At 38.5% G+C, this 16,286-nt stretch overlaps 1 protein-coding gene across 5 annotated transcripts in view; it reads left to right on the top strand.

Moving 5' to 3' along the window:
• Positions 1–16,286, top strand: part of VPS13B (vacuolar protein sorting 13 homolog B) — a 453,221-nt gene that overhangs the window by 24,406 nt on the left and 412,529 nt on the right. For 3 of the 5 annotated variants that reach the window (XM_054059977.1, XM_054059975.1, XM_054059976.1), the window contains exon 4: positions 16,036–16,159. In XM_054059977.1, coding sequence (XP_053915952.1) covers positions 16,036–16,159 — 124 coding nt within the window. The remainder of the gene's footprint in view (positions 1–16,035; positions 16,160–16,286) is intronic. The other 2 variants (XR_008448774.1, XM_054059974.1) reach the window with 1 other exon arrangement.

Genomic DNA, 16,286 nt, shown 5'->3' with positions numbered 1-16,286 from the left:
CTGCTTTTAATTAATGCAATTCTGAAGCAAATAGTTTTGTAAACAAAAGATTAATTTGAAAACATTGAGCTATTTTAATTTCTTACTTAGCAGTGGCATCTGCACGAAATACCATGTGAATAGCAGGTAGTTTCGTGATCCTCTGGAGGGCATGGTTTCTTCCTACAGCTGTTTTTGCTGTACTCCTATTCAATAAAATCTTTTCTCATAACAAGCTGCTATTATTATACAGTCATGGTGGTACTTTGTAATATACCTAAAATAATTCACCTGCATGGTTTTCAGCGAAGGTTTAATGAATTGAGACTTCCCCCACTTCTCACTGCCTTCTACCTCCCTGCCTTAAGCTAGAGAATGTCTCAAACTGTGCTTGTAAGGTAATGCTGTGACGAAGTAACTCAAACTGAGGCTCCTTCCACCTGAGAAACACAGCTCCTTCCTCCAGAGGCACGGAAGGAAAAACCCCAGCCTTGTCAGATGTGTAGGGTTAACAGACAAGCCTTTCATTGCTGAACTGAAATGCATGAACACGGTATCTTTATTCTACCTATGTTATAGTATATGTCCCTGTTTTGCATCAAGAACTGGATATATCTGCAGTGTATACTGGCCCTAGTTTCTGAACAGTGTCATGGGATATTCAGATAATCATCTGAACAACTGTGCATTAATATGGGGAAAAGCCTGTTTCCAATAACCTTTATAGGTCTTGCAATGTTTAATATGCATCTAGCAATATCTGTGTATGTAATTGTCTCTATATGATCAGAATTAATTATTGGACATACTCATACATCCAAATGCCAAATTAATATTTACTGTCAAATGTGAGTAAGATTCATTTTCCATTTAATAATGCTAGAACTAAGATTTACCACTCTGTGTGTAGTTGAAATGAGGATGTTGTAGTTTATTGAAGTATTTCTGTGAGATGGGAATTTTCTCATGCTAGTTGGTTTGGCTGTTGTTCAGAGAGCCATCTTTGTAACTTCTTCCAAACTCTTTTGGTAAACTGACATATCTTGCATATAATAAGCCATTTAGTAAATTTTAGTCCCTTAAGAAGTCTTGTAGAGAGACAATCACACATTTGAGTTTTGTGTAGAGAAAGATGGGTCTATGAAAGAGAACAATAGCAGTGTCTGCTACTTGTTTTTTTTCCCCTTGGATTATGCAAAGTGACTGGCCATGCTGAGGCTTGCATTTTTTTGGTGAAGGTTGTATTTCTTGTGTATTAAAGATGCTGGTTTTCAGGAACATTTTGGTTTTTGTTTCTACCACTCTGCTTTCTCGTTTCCCTTGTCTTCTGTCATCTTTGTCATTCTATCCTTTCTCCATTTCTGATCATCTACTAGTCTGTTCTTTTTAGCATTATTCAGGAGTCAGTATTGGAGTAAGTAGTTATTGAAGAAGCTTCTTATCATCCTGGCTGAGTAGGATTTTGAGATTCAGCAGGAGCTATATCATCATCTAACCTGATTTTCTTAGAAGATGATGTCTATAGATTGAACTAGTTTTCCCTGGTCTTTAGGGCTACCATAAATCAAGTTTCTTCCTGGCGCTAACATATGCCACCCAAGAAATTATTTTTTTGCTGGAAATTTTTTTCTTGACTAGACATGTAAAGGATGTTTTACACTTGATCAGGATGTTTGCATGGCTAGCAGCTGTAGGAAATTGAGTATCTCTGGCCTTGATTCTGCACACTCGGAAATGCAAGAGAAAACTTCAGCTTTGCTGATTTGATGGTTCTCCCTGATGCATATACTGTCACAGGGCTGGTGCTCTCCTGAATTCATGCTCTGCACTAATAGTACTTGCAGCAGTGGAACAACATGAAACACTTCTGAGTAAGGCAGAAATAGAGTACTTTATCCCTTTTTTACTCCTGACATTAGGAAGATGAGGATTTCGTGTTCAGGACTTGTTACAGAAATTGGGGCACTGTAATTTGAGCATTTTAACAGTAGTAAACAGGAAAGAAGACTGGACTAGGGTCTGCGGCTGGCATATACTTTATGAGATATTTGGCAAAATGAGTTATTTCATCTCTTGGTTGCGTGAATAGGTATGTATGTGTGGAATAAAGTATAATGGAGTGTATTAAGCATATAAAGCATAGCACTTGCATAGGAGTAGTGAAGGAAACAAAAAAGGGTCTGGGCACCAGAACAGAAGTGCTGAGTATGTTGGTGCTCTTCAAGTATGTGATGTGCACCATGTACTTCTGCATATTTGTTTCTTCAGCACTGGGTGGTCCATGTCCAGCTTTTAGCCTGGATAAGCAGCTCTTGTGGTCATAGTCCTGCTAATTTTCTGGGGTTTAATCCTGAAAAAGCTTAGAACATGCAGGTGTTCTGTGTACCGGAAATGTTCCTGTTGCCTTTAGTCATTTGCCCTTCGGTACAGAACCCAAAGCTACTGCAAGGTGCTTATGTATCTTGTTGCTTTCTGCAGCTGTAGGTCAGATTTGATAAGTAATTACTAAGAAGGTGCAGTACCCTGAAACTTGTAATTTCCAGCCTCTTCTATGTGTGATTCTTTACAGTCTTGAAGTGCTTTTTGCTTTTAGGGATGTGTAAATAATCCAAGTAGTCACTTGCCCATAAATGTCTTCATGCAAATCCTTGAAAATCAGTGCTGTGCATCTGATTTAAACATGCCAATGGGAGGTAAAGCTCTCTGAAAGTAAAAAGCTAGCATCTCAGTCTGCTGATATATCTTTAGCACCCAATTACAATGCAGTGTTTTTGTTCTAGAACAAATCCTGGTTGGTCTTTACCATGTAGAAAGAGAAATGTGGTAAGATTCTTTTGCTGTTTCAAACTATTGTCTCACATCATCAGATTTTGTGACCAAACCAGGAAAGATCTATTTTACAGGGACAATTATGAGTAGTTATGGGAGTTGGTTACAAAAAGTACTAGAATACAACTTTCTCTTGGACCTACAACATTGACCACAGGCAAAGTTTTTTTGATTTAAATACATGGGTATTTTTCTAGTAAAACGTAACGTTGTGAATCCCACAGATGAATATCACTCACCTGACGCTTCTCACAGAAAACATCTTCAGTGTTTCGCACAGTCGAGTACGGGAGCACAGATTAGTCATGGAAAATGTTGTGGTGAATTCAGGCTGTGTTTCTTCTCTCATAAATTTTTCGCAGATGGAATCTAGGGAAAAAACTGAGTAGCATGAGTTCTGTCTATCCGTTGTGTATGGAAACCTGTTGTTTGAGGAAGTGGCTGTAAAATAATGTTTTAATAGATATTAATATTAGATAGCTGACACTTCAAGCAACAGTGTATAAGTATATGTATACATACACACACGCGTAAATACATTTAAGCTTAACTGTAACTATATCCACATCTAGTTTTATGTACTAAACAGGCTATTGTCAAAATGGCTTCATAAGGAAATTTTTCTTGAAGTAATTAAAGACTGATGAAGAACATTAGCACACAGGAGCAGAGGGTGTATGATAGGCAAGCATACACATAATGTGATAGTAATCCAGGCACAAAAGAAGAGCAGAGTGGAAGCATCCTAGTATTTTTTGTGATTGTATGTGTAACATGTTAATTTTTAGTTGGAAATGACATTTTAGTAAGCTGCTTGTGTATATTTTGAAAGATTCATAAAATTGTAGATAAACTTGATATTGACACTTGGCTTATATGGATGGATATTTACTTATTGTGTGATTCTCAAGAGACTCACAATGGTATGATGTATTGCCGCAGTCATGTCTTATGGTAACTTTATGTAGTGTATTATCTATTTCAAGCTTGTGTTACAGCTTAGAAACTGATTTTGAGATTCACTTTAGACACAAAAGACTATTTAAGCACTCACAGAATCACAGAATCACAAGGTTGGAAAGGACCCATTGGATCATCGAGTCCAACCATTCCTAACACTCCCTAAACCATGTGCCTAAGCACTTCATCCACCCGTTCCTTAAACACCTCCAGGGAAGGTGACTCGACCACCTCCCTGGGCAGCCTGTTCCAGTACCCAATGACTCTTACTGTGAAGAATTTTTTTCTGATATCCAACCTGAACCTCCCCTAACGGAGCTTCAGGCCATTCCCTCTTGTCCTGTCCTCTGTCACTTGGGAGAAGAGGCCAGCTCCCTCCTCTCCACAACCTCCTTTCAGGTAGTTGTAGAGAGTAATAAGGTCTCCTTATTGTAGACTTCAGTAGTTGTTCAGTATGAAGTGGAGTTGTGTGGTTCTTTTTATCCTGGCTTCTTGACAGGTAATGTGGAAATAAGGATGTACCAGCAGTTGTCTAAATGAAATCTAGATGCATTTGTTTTCTTATCAGGTATAAAACAAATACTTAATCTGATTATGCGATGAATCACGAACTTGTGTTCACCCAACAGTAAATTTTGAGAAAGAGCAGCTCCTAGAGCAGTTTAACGGTATGTATATATCAATACTTCATGTTAAATAAACATAGTTAAAAAATCTGTTTTCTTAGGAGGTCCCACACAAAGCCCCACAAAACTGTGCCTGTAATGCCTTAATTAACAAATCAAGGAAAGTAATGACAATCACCTTCACAATAGTTCCCTTCTGAGTTAACAAACAGCTGCCGATGTTCAAAGCAATTCCACAGTTCATTTTTCTGAAAGGCTGTTTAGGTTCTCTGTCACAGAATCACAAGGTTGGAAGGGACCCATTGGATCATCGAGTCCAACCATTCCTAACACTCCCTAAACCATGTCCCTAAGCACTTCATCCACCCGTTCCTTAAACACCTCCAGGGAAGGCGACTCGACCACCTCCCTGGGCAGCCTGTTCCAGTGCCCAATGACTCTTACTGTGAAGAATTTTTTTTTGATATCCAACCTGAACCTCCCCTGACGGAGCTTCAGGCCATTCCCTCTAGTCCTGTCCCCTGTCACTTGGGAGAAGAGGCCAGCTCCCTCCTCTCCACAACCTCCTTTCAGGTAGTTGTAGAGAGTAATAAGGTCTCCCCTCAGCCTCCTCTTCTCCAGGCTAAACAACCCCAGCTCTCTCAGCCGCTCCTCGTAAGACTTGTTCTCCAGCCCCCTCACCAGCTTTGTTGCTCTTCTCTGGACACGCTCCAGAGCCTCAACATCCTTCTTGTGGTGAGGGGTCCAGAACTGAACACAGTATTCAAGGTGCGGTCTCACCAGTGCTGAGTACAGAGGGAGAATCACCTCCCTGGACCTGCTGGTGACCCCATTTCTGATACAAGCCAAGATGCCGTTGGCCTTCTTGGCCACCTGGGCACACTGCTGGCTCATGTTCAGTCGGCTGTCAACCAGCACCCCCAGGTCCTTTTCTTCCGTGCATCTCTCCAGCCATTCTTCCCCCAGTCTGTAGCGCTGCATGGGGTTGTTGTGCCCCAAGTGCAGGACCCGGCATTTGGCCTTGTTAAACCTCATCCCATTGGTCTCGGCCCAGCAGTCCAGCCTGTTCAGATCCCTTTGCAGAGCCTCCCTACCCTCCAGCAGATCCACACTTCCACCCAGCTTAGTGTCATCTGCAAACTTGCTGAGGGTGCACTCAATGCCTTCATCCAGGTCATTGATAAAGACATTGAACAGAGCTGGACCCAGTACTGAGCCCTGAGGAACTCCACTTGTGACTGGCCTCCAGCTGGAGTTAACTCCATTGGCAACTACTTTCTGGGCCCGGCCATCCAATCAGTTTTCAACCCAGGAGAGTGTGCGCCTGTCCAGGCCAGAGGCTGACAGTTTCTGAAGCAGAATGCTGTGAGAAACTGTGTCAAAGGCTTTACTGAAGTCCAAGAAGACTACAACCACAGCCTTTCCCCCATCCAGTAGTGGAGTGATTTTGTCATAGAAGGTGATCAGGTTAGTTTGGCAAGATCTGCCTTTTGTAAACCCATGTTGACTGGGCCTGATCACCCGGTTCTCTTGCATGTGCTTCATGATAGCACTCAAGATCACCTGTTCCATGACTTTCCCTGGCACTGAGGTGAGACTGACAGGCCTGTAGTTCCCCGGATCCTCCCTGCAATCCTTCTTGTATATGGGCACAACATCAGCCAGCCTCCAGTCTAGTGGAACTTCCCCAGTCAGCCAGGACCTCTGGAAGATGATGGATAGGGGTTTGGAAAGGACATCCGCCAGCTCCTTCAATACTCTTGGGTGGATCCCATCCGGCCCCATAGACTTGTGGGCGTCTAACTGGGCAAGCAAGTCTCTAACTGCCTTCTCTTGGATCATGGGAGCCTTAATCTGCCCCTCTAAATCTTGGATTTGTAAACAGAAGGAACAACTTTCTTTGCTATTAAAGACTGAGGCGAAGAAGGCATTAAGTACCTCAGCCTTGTCCTTATCCCCTGTCACTGTTATTCCTTCTGCATCCAATAGAGACTGGATATTCTCCCTCGTCCTCCTTTTCCTGTTAATGTACTTGTAGAAAGTACATTTTTCTTTCACGTGTTCTACTGACAAAATGGGTTCCTTTGGGCACTGATTTAATCTTTGGGAAGAGGTAGAAATTGCAGGGAGCCAGGTCTGGTAAATAAGATGGGTGCTCAAGCACTGTGATGTTTTTAGCTTAAAGCCACTTCATAGACAGAGCGTTCTTAACTCACTGTTCACTCTTGCACACTGACATTTTCTGACCAAGAGTAAGAATACTTCTCTGTTTGAACATATGGCCACTCGTCCCGAGTGAAGTGATAGTTGAGCCTTGTCTCACTGCGACAGGTTAGAACATGAACCTCTGATGAATTACAGACTTAAGTGAACATTTTTGTGAGTTTAGCTTGAAGATATTTTTTGGTTGATGTTATTCAGTAACTTTGTTACTGAAAATGTTCCATGTTATAATTTGAAACAAGATGCGTTATTTTCGTCTTCCACACTAAGTCTTCCCTGAGCTTTCCTGCTTAGCATTCTATGAGGTTAGAGGATGTTACCAGGCTTTTAACTTTCCCACATGCATATTTTTTTCCCCAAGGTCTTCTGAATCTTATTTCTCTGTCCTGTTGTCCAATTTTTAACCTCTTACTTTTGCATGTGGCAGGAGTGTGCAGTTGAGCACTGAACAGTAACAGTCCTGTCCCCATTCCCTCAGCTCCTTTCAGAATATTGGTATGTCTTCTTCCTTGGGGCACTCAGCTTCATTTCTGGCTGACACTCACTTTCCTCCCTCATTTTAAACCTGTACTCATTCTTTCATTGCAAATTAGATCAGGCATAAAAGAAAAAAATATTTTCCATTCAAAGTGATTGGCACAGATGTTGGAGAAGGAGTTTTGCTCTTACTTTACAGTTAAAAAAGAAACCCAAACACTTCTGACTAGCTTGTAGCAACGAAAGAATATTCATTTGAAGGACTTTGAATGTGAAACTTTAAGAAGGAAAACGTCATGGACATGGTGGTCACTCAATATAATAAATGTTGGATCCTGATAAAAAGTCCCCACTGCACGAGAGGAGGCACATTATATTTTAAAACTAATTAATGTGATAAAGATATGTTTTATATTATTATTACGGAAGCCTTTTGTAAAACTTCACAACAGTTACAATGTACTGTTGGCAGCTACACCCATCTTGATATATAGCATTTCAGTGGTCTTGTGTGATAGATTGCTGACTACTTTAAAAGATAAATTATTGTTTAGGTTTAATGTGGTGTTTCAGAGGCTTTCTTATTTAAAGAGTAGTGCATTATAAATAATAAAATCCTTGAAATGAGGTACATATCACGGACTGACTATTGCAAAAGAAATAACTGATTATAAGTTAAACTCAATGTATATTGTGAATGAATTGCATCTATGTACTTTTTTACACTGATCAATGAGGAAGTTTTTGCAGCCATTCAGCCAGCTTTCTGATTTAGTCTTTTAGTTTTAACTGATGTTATTTAGTTTGAATCTATTTTATGAGTAAAACTTGGTGAAAAGCTTCACTGCACTAGCATCTGAAGTTAAATAGAAAAGAAAGAAAAAGAATAAAATACAAAGCCTCAAGTGAGTTGTTACAAATATGGTAAGGCTATTGATGTGCAATTGAAAGTTTAAATATAAGTATTTTGATAAAACTATAATCTTGGTTTCTTATGGAAGTTTTGCTTGAGACCACTCTAATAATAAATGCCCTCCACTGACTTGGCTTCTGTTTAGTTTTCTAACTTTTCAGATGATCAAATTCTATCTAAAGTGTAGGACAAATACTGTTTTGGTCAGTCTTACAGAAATCTCTAAAATTTGAAATATGATTATAGTCATCCAATAAACTAATTTGTTAAAGCTAAATGAATATAATTCATACATAGTATTAATAATACAATTATTACATCTATGTGTGTAGAATGCACAAAAAGTATAGTGCGTAACTTCTGGCAATAAGTTAGGAGTTTTGTCTTAACATAGCACTAAAAAAAACAGTAATCTTTTTGTGAAGATCATGTTTAGTTCTTAAAAAGTATATTTTACTACTGTCATGTCAATGCTCTAGTCTCCTGCTGTAGATTGTATTGTATGCTGAGATATTACTTCTTTAAAAATGAAAGTTTCCATGCTTTCAGTTTGCAGAATGCATTGAAAATGAAAGGGACTTTTGGTATTGCTGTGCTTATTGCTGAGAAATCTCATTCCTACCTAGGCCTCCCTGCACTAACAAAAATATCCTGAAATATCCCCTTCCCAGATGGGGAAGAATTCCCCTGGTGTGTATTCTGTGGAGAATGGCCACAAGCTCAAATTTGACTTGGCCTAATCTCAAACAGTAACTAAAAGAAAGAACTGCTAGGCTAAAATCTATGACCCCAACACTTTTCAGTTGTGTTGGGTTTCATGCTTGATATCTTAAGGAAGCCAGATAGATGTACGTGATTTTATCTGTCATCCAGTCTATTCCTCCTCCTTTAGACTACTCCATTAAATTTTTAACCTATTAACTAGTTTCAAACAATTTTGGTGGAGAATTAGTCACTATAAGGTAAATAACTTATAGATTTCTAAGAATTGGTGACAGCTGGAGAGACTGTAATTGGTGCACTCCTTCCAGCTTGTGTAATCCACTGCCATTTCACTACCTCCTTTCTTCTTTTCGCACCCTCAGTAGCTGCCAGAAGCCAAACACTACTGAAATGATGCTCGGCAATGAAAAGGGCTTGCTTGGATAGCAGGTTCTCCTGGCAAAGATTGGTGCCTCAGGCCATCATCTGTCATGTGTCAGAGGTTTGTCTTGATGTAAGAAATGTGAGAGTTGGGGATTACTCAACTGGCTGGGGCTCTGCTGTAGGTATGCTGCTCAATAGTGCTTGGGATTAAGAGAAAACTTGGTCTGGACAGTATTATACCTTACTCTGAAGGAAGTGGGTGGCAAGGTTATGTTGTAATAAAAATTATTACTACATCCTTGGCAGGTGTTTGGTGCAGGGAGTTCTTGCACATGGAATCTGGCTTTCTAATAAACTGCAATAGGAAATGTGTCAGGGGAAAGTATCACCTAAAAAAGGTGCAGAATGGACCTGCAACTACTACCCACCAGTGCAGTAGTGGAAACAAGTACCCTTAATAATCTGCCACCACAAAGGAAGGCAACTTTTTGAAGACTCCTGGGACAGTTGAAATAGAGTTGGGGACTAGTGCTAGCTGTCCAGCAGGTGGAACGGATTACAATAGCAAGAGTGACCTGAATGGGCCAAGTTTTTGCTAATGGCTCCCAGATGTTGTTAATGAATCAGTGATGTGAGTGTTTCACAATGGTGTTTCAATCTTCCTGCAGTGTTCAGGACCAAATACTTGATCAATACTAGAGAAATAGTGCTCAGCTGTTCTTAATATCTAAAGGGACCCGTAACAAGGATGAGAGTATGTTCAATCTTTGGTACAGTGTCTTCCAAGGTAGCAACCAAAAAATGTAAACTTTCTTAAATACAGTTACTGTAAACAGCAGAAATGTAGTGGTGTAAGAAAAATGTGTTGTGGGACTGCCCACTCCAGTGGCTGGATCCTTATGTGTGTGAGGGGGTCTTGTCACAGCCCCTGCATTGTGTGTTAGGCTGCGTGACAGCAAACAGTCAAACTGTTCTGGAGTTACCCTGTATGGTGATAAATGGTTTCAAATTGGAATACGTATTCTGTTTTGTTCAGAGTCATTTTTCAAGAGAAAGTTGGTGGGTTTTTTTAGTAGATATCAGTTTTCTTAACACTCTATTGTTCTCAATTTGGTTGTTCGTTAACTCAAGTTGGAAAAGAGAATAAAAATGTTGTAAGTTGCTTCTTGTCTCTTTGCTTACGTTTGCACTTTGTTCTCCAGAGTGTATTTTATGTTACTCTTTCCTCCTAGTACTTCAGGGTAAACTGTTTCAGCCACTCTTTCTTTTTTTTGCAGGCACAGATAATGTGTGGGGCAGAAGGACCCTTTTTAGCCCATATCCATCCTATGTTAAGGATGTCCTGTATCATCAGTTGTGCTCAAGGAGCTCACCTAGCACAAGTTTTCCTGCTATGTTTTTCCTCCCAACTTCCTTCCCTTCAGGCCACTCTGCTGTGTAAATTACCGAGTTAGAGTTCTGTGCACTGTGAGTTTTGTGGAACAAACGTGTAGGAGTTGCTTTTTTCTTTTTCATCCCTTCTATCATTCCTTCTATAGTAATGCCATATCTTGAGTATAGCTGCCAGTTGCTACTGTCATACTTCTTACCGTTTGTTTTCGTTTTTGTAGCTGTGAGAGCTGTAGTCATGGATCAGGACTAAGTATTAAACAAACACAGTATAATGTTAGAGTATTAAGATGCCCCTCACTTGTATCTCTGCAAACCAAAGCACTGAGCAAACCTCCGTTAACATGAGGAAGAACAAAATCTTTAAAAAGCTTATCTAGAAGAAATAGCAGAAAAGTCATTTTTAGGTGTTTATTTCTATTAAAAAGCACTTAGATCATGGTAGGTGGCCTCGTAATTTTTTTAAAACACAATAAATATATCCAACTTTACTAGGTGATCAGTTAACAGTTTATAATATAGCTATCTTTCCAAAACATAAAGGAGATGTTTGTACAACCCACTTCCCTCAAAAAGACTTGGAGTGTCGTTTTATTTCTCAGTCTGCTTTGGGTGTTGAGAAATTGAGATGCATTTCTGAGGAGCACTTAGAGAGAATAGCCTGTTTTATTTATCTTTGGCTCTATGGCCTTATCACCATAGGCTTTCAGACTCTTTACAGCTCCGTTTTGTGTAAACAGAGGAATGTTCCTTTCAAATACCTTGTATCATCAACTAATCAAAACGGTAGCAACACCAGAGGGAGATGATATTGCCCAGAAATCAATATTCAGACAGCACATGTTCTGTAGTATCAGTTCAACAGACTTTCTACAAGGTTCTTCACTTTCTGTTCGTGTGTGTTAGCCTGTCCACAGCTTTCACATGGATTTTCAAGTCAGACCTCTATTTCAGAGCGTAATGTGCTATGCTGATATATAGAATTAATGTAACATGTCTTCTGATAACAGACAGAAATGGACGTAACCTCCTGATGTATTACAGGTGTCTTAGTGTGTCTTCCTGGTTGCTGCTACTACTCATTTCTCTGACTGTAACATCGGCTGAGATGGAGTCCAACAACATGCAAATACAGGCTTACACCTTGTTAAATTTTCTTAATTGCTCCAGTTTATCCGTTATTCTTAAACAGCTTACCCTTGTTTATTCCCCCACTCATCATAGTGCTTTGCTACTTCACCTCTGCCTATTGCATTTTTCCTCCGTAGTCTGATACGTAATTTAAAGAGTTGATTTTTTACAGGTTTCTATGTGAAATAGTAGTGAAAAAAATTAAGTAGAAGAATAAAGACCTTCGATGTTCTCATCTGCCTTAGAGAAAGACAGAGCTTAACCTCTGAGTGCTTACTCTGAAGTATGTGATTTCCCGGTTTGAATTTTGTAACTGTGAAAGAAAATGGACTGTCTTGAGTAGATATTTGAAGGTACAAGTGTATATGTATATGCTATCTAAAATTTCCATTTCTAATATAGAACTCCTTAAGTATTCCACACAATAATAGCCCAGGCTGACTTGGCGCAATCTTCAGTATATGATGCAGTCATAATTGTAAAATATATAGATGTATATAATTTTAAAGTTAGTGTGCATTGCACTACTAGCTCGCACCTTCAAAAAAAATTATGTAGAGGAAGAAGGAAAATGGTTATGAGGAACTCTGCAAGCTTGTGCAGTAGGATTTTAAAGTTTTAATTCATCATGGTTGGTTTGACACGTTAGAAATCAGTTTTCTTTATCTTGAACTTGATCTGGTGAAAGCAGAGGGACAATATTTACATAAATAGCTGAGGGATCCACAAGAGAAACTTTATGTGGATAAACATCATAAATGCTGAGAAACAGCATTTATGTATTTTAAAAAGAGAAAATGCCTTATTTTTACAAAGGAAAAAGAACTACGTATTCAAATTTGGAAAATGGAATGATCAATGAAGATCATGAACCCCACTTACTGGGAAAAATCTAAAAAACTATCTAGTATGTGTTCAGGAGTTGTCAACTGTGATTTGCTTTAGACCTCGCAAAAGCTGTTTTATGTTGCAGTAGAAAATTGACTGAGGAACTTAGAGGTAAATTTACTAGCCTAGGTGTCTTTATCATTTTATTTATGACTTGCATAGTATTAGATGTATTCATGGTGCTATATAAAAACATTTCAGCCGAGTACCTGGTCTGACACATTTGCCAAAAGGCGAAAAGGAACCTGATCATGCGAACTTCTATTTGTCCTGCTACGAAGTATGTTTGTATAACAGCTCCCATAAGCGGGACCTCATTAATTTTTTTCAAGCTTTCTAGACTTCAGTTATGATACAATCTAGTGGGAAAAGGTATTTTTGTAAGTGAACATTATTTTCTTTAAAAATAATCTCTTTAGGTGAGTCAAGTATTTTTTGGTTTTCTGCTGTTGTGTCTGTTCGGAATTGTTCTCACTGATACTAAAATCAATGGGCGTTTATCAAATATCATACTATAGCTATAGTTATTAGCACTTTTAGAATGTAACTCTCTTTCCAACCTCAGTGTAATTTTGACTTTAACTTAAAAATGTTTGTCATCTGGTGTGAGGTGGATTTATGGGAGCGCAGTAGTTTTAGTGCCTTTTGGCCGGGTGTTTCTGATGACATCACTGTGATCTAGACACAGTGTGTGACTCTAGTTGGTTCCAGTGTTAAAATAGTTTTATAATTATGCTGGTTTTGGCACTTTGCTTGGAACTTTTTCCCATCTCTTTAATGAACATGTTTTACTTCTGGACTTATGAGACAGCCACATGTTTGAGAAATAATAGTGTGCTTTTAAAGTTAACATTGAGCAGAAGTGTGCACATACAGTAAACTTTTGGATATATATCTACATGGGAATGTAGTTCCTGTAAGGTAATGTCCACTGTTATCACTTTCCAGTAATTAAAGAATACAACATTTGCTTTATGAAGCATCTGTAGCTGTTGTGAAAGATGGTGTGTGTTCACGCTCAAAAAAAAAAAACAAAAAAACCCATGCAGCTCTAAAACCTCAATAACTGTGTAATATAAGGAAATGAATGGATGTTATCCCGGATTAAAAGCCCCCTTTTTTCAAATGTTTGGTCAGGTTGAATTATTTTTCACTTGGGTATACTCTGTTACTTCATGTGGATTAAGTCACGTAGGTGTATCTCAAGGATAAATTCTTGTGTTGCATTTTCGCACCATCTTGGAATATGTATATTTGTGTTTTGATTACTTTTAGGTCCAGCTTCCTCTAAAGGGTTGCAACCATTTTTTCATTGTAACACATTTGTAGCTCAGGGAAATAGAAAAGGCTTATTGTATTGAATTAATTTCTAATTTAAGATTTGAGACTTTCTTTCAAAACTAATACCATCTAAGGGTTCTCTTCCCACTTTCTTTAAAACAAACAAAATCACCCAAAAGCCAGTTTGTTAGTGTGTATTCTTAACTCTGAAAGTGTAAAAGCTTAAACCATGCTTAAGTGTTATGATTAAAACATGACAGAATTTGTATGAAGTTATGAGAAGATTTATGAAACACCATCCTGTCAGTACACAGAGAGCGAAGTTAGACTTGAATGTGGTCAGGTTTGATACAGTTAACACTTGAAAAATAGAATCCTTGTCCCCTCAACGCCCCTTTCTTTTTCTTTTAGCCAACATAAATATTTAGAAGGCAAGCACAATGTGATCCGATCATATCAAATAATTAAGTACTCATACCACAGCATTCTGTACAATCCGTAAGTGAGCTCAGGAAAGAAGGAAATGTGCTAATTGAGCTGTTTGGTCACTCTGACATCTTGGGGTTTTTGCGAGTTTAAAACAAATAGCAGTGCAGTGACTCATCCGAAAAAATATTTTCGTGCTACATATGAATTAGTTTCCAAGAAAGAGGGTATGGGTAGAAGTTATTTCAAAAATTTTTAGCTTAGAAGTCTATGACCTAATTTTACTCAGTAAGCTGTAGATGTGAACAAGTGAACTTTTCCGATTATAAAATATATGTGCTGATGAAGAGACTTCTTGTCACCCCAGGTTTAAAGATAAAGCAAGAGCTTTAGGCTGTCATTATTGCTCAAGTATGCTGTGAGTAGACTTGTGGCTTTCTAATGGAATTGCACCATAGTTGGAAGTTCTGAGACAGTCTTCAGCTGCTTGCATTCCTTGATGAAAAGCATCAGAAGGTTTTCAGAGATAAGAAAGCAAACAGTTGCCCTCCAAACAGAGTTGATGCTGGACACCAGTTTCATTTCTTTGTGCATGGAAATGGGAAAGTCTCGTATGACTGAAATAGCCAAAGAACCATAAATTAAAAAACAACAAACATTGTTTTCAATACCACATTAATGACTGAAAAATCTCAAATCCTTTATGGTAACTCGTCCTTTTTATAGAAGCTATCTTCTACCCTTCTAATGTACGAATGAGTCTGTCTTCTGCAATTTCTTCAAGTAAGTTCAGCCTTCTAGTCTTTTTTTTTTCCCAGAATAAGGTTGTACTGCTCATCATCATATTTTCTTGGTGAAATGGTAATTCCACTTTATCTTAAGATTTCCCTCTGTTTTTTTCTAAATGTGGAGTGCAATGAAAGAAACTCTCTTAAATTTCTTTTGGAGCTGTAGACTTCTATTTAAAATGTATCATTACGGGGGATTTAATTTACTTAATTTGTCATGCAAAAAACAGCAAGAAGCAAGTAATGTGAAGATTCCATTTTATCTCCCTGAGATTATTAAAAATTTCATACAGGCAAGCGTATGATCTATCCTGTACAAAACCCCAGCAGAGTTCAAGCTGTTTGCTTTTTGGTGGTTAGAGGACTTAAGAATACTATAGCTTTGTACTGCAGTAATTTACATTTGTTTCCCAAACCCTTTTCTGTGAACATTGTGTGATCTTGTTGTACCATGACCTAGAGAGCATTTCGCTCTTTTTCTGCACAATCCTATATTTGTTGAAGAGATATCATGTTCTGCAGTTATGAGCCATATTTCCTGATCTGAATTTAAGGTGAATAAGCTGCATAGAAGCTCAAGACAACCAGGTGTCTTCAGTTCATTTATCTTTTCTGTGGCTGTATTTTACTATTTTAGAAGTCTGAAAAAATATTTTCCTTTGTGAATCGGCTTCAGTTAACTGTATTAGGAAGGACATGGCTCTGACATCTTGGAAACATCTGAGGTGGTTTCATGAGTAGGAAGATGAGCTCATAAAATCCAGTAGTTTCTCATATTTATTTTGCTGGTCTGCAGGGCTCTGCTTGAAGGAATGTGTTTAGTTAGATGAAATGTGTTCAATGGAAATTAATAATTAAATCACAGAAGCTTTTTTTAAAAATAAAAGTTAGTGGAAGTATTAATTGCAGACTGATTTGTTAATTTCTGTAGCTAGATGCATGTACAGAATTGATCTGATAGAAAAACAGGAACAGAAGTTTAGTTTACCACATATATTTTTTTTTTGTTTGGTTGACTCAGTTGCTTCTTTTCCTCTAGCAGGAAGACCACGAAAGTTGTGGTTCCAGTTCAACAAACCGCAGTGCCACAGAAAGCATGAAAACAGCCGTAAAACCACGACGGGTTCAACAGTCTGCCTCTCCTGACCCTGACTTACCTCCAGGTAATCCATTATTTCACAAGCTGGATTGTATTGGAGTAGTAGAATATACCTAAATTTCATTCAGGTGGGCACAGTATCAAAGTTAGACTGTTAAGTTGCAATAAAGTATAGTTAATCCTTGTGTATT

Source organism: Cuculus canorus, chromosome 2 (genome assembly GCF_017976375.1).
Source record: "Cuculus canorus isolate bCucCan1 chromosome 2, bCucCan1.pri, whole genome shotgun sequence".
NCBI lineage: Eukaryota > Metazoa > Chordata > Aves > Cuculiformes > Cuculidae > Cuculus > Cuculus canorus.
This window is presented reverse-complemented; position numbering and strand designations above follow the sequence as displayed.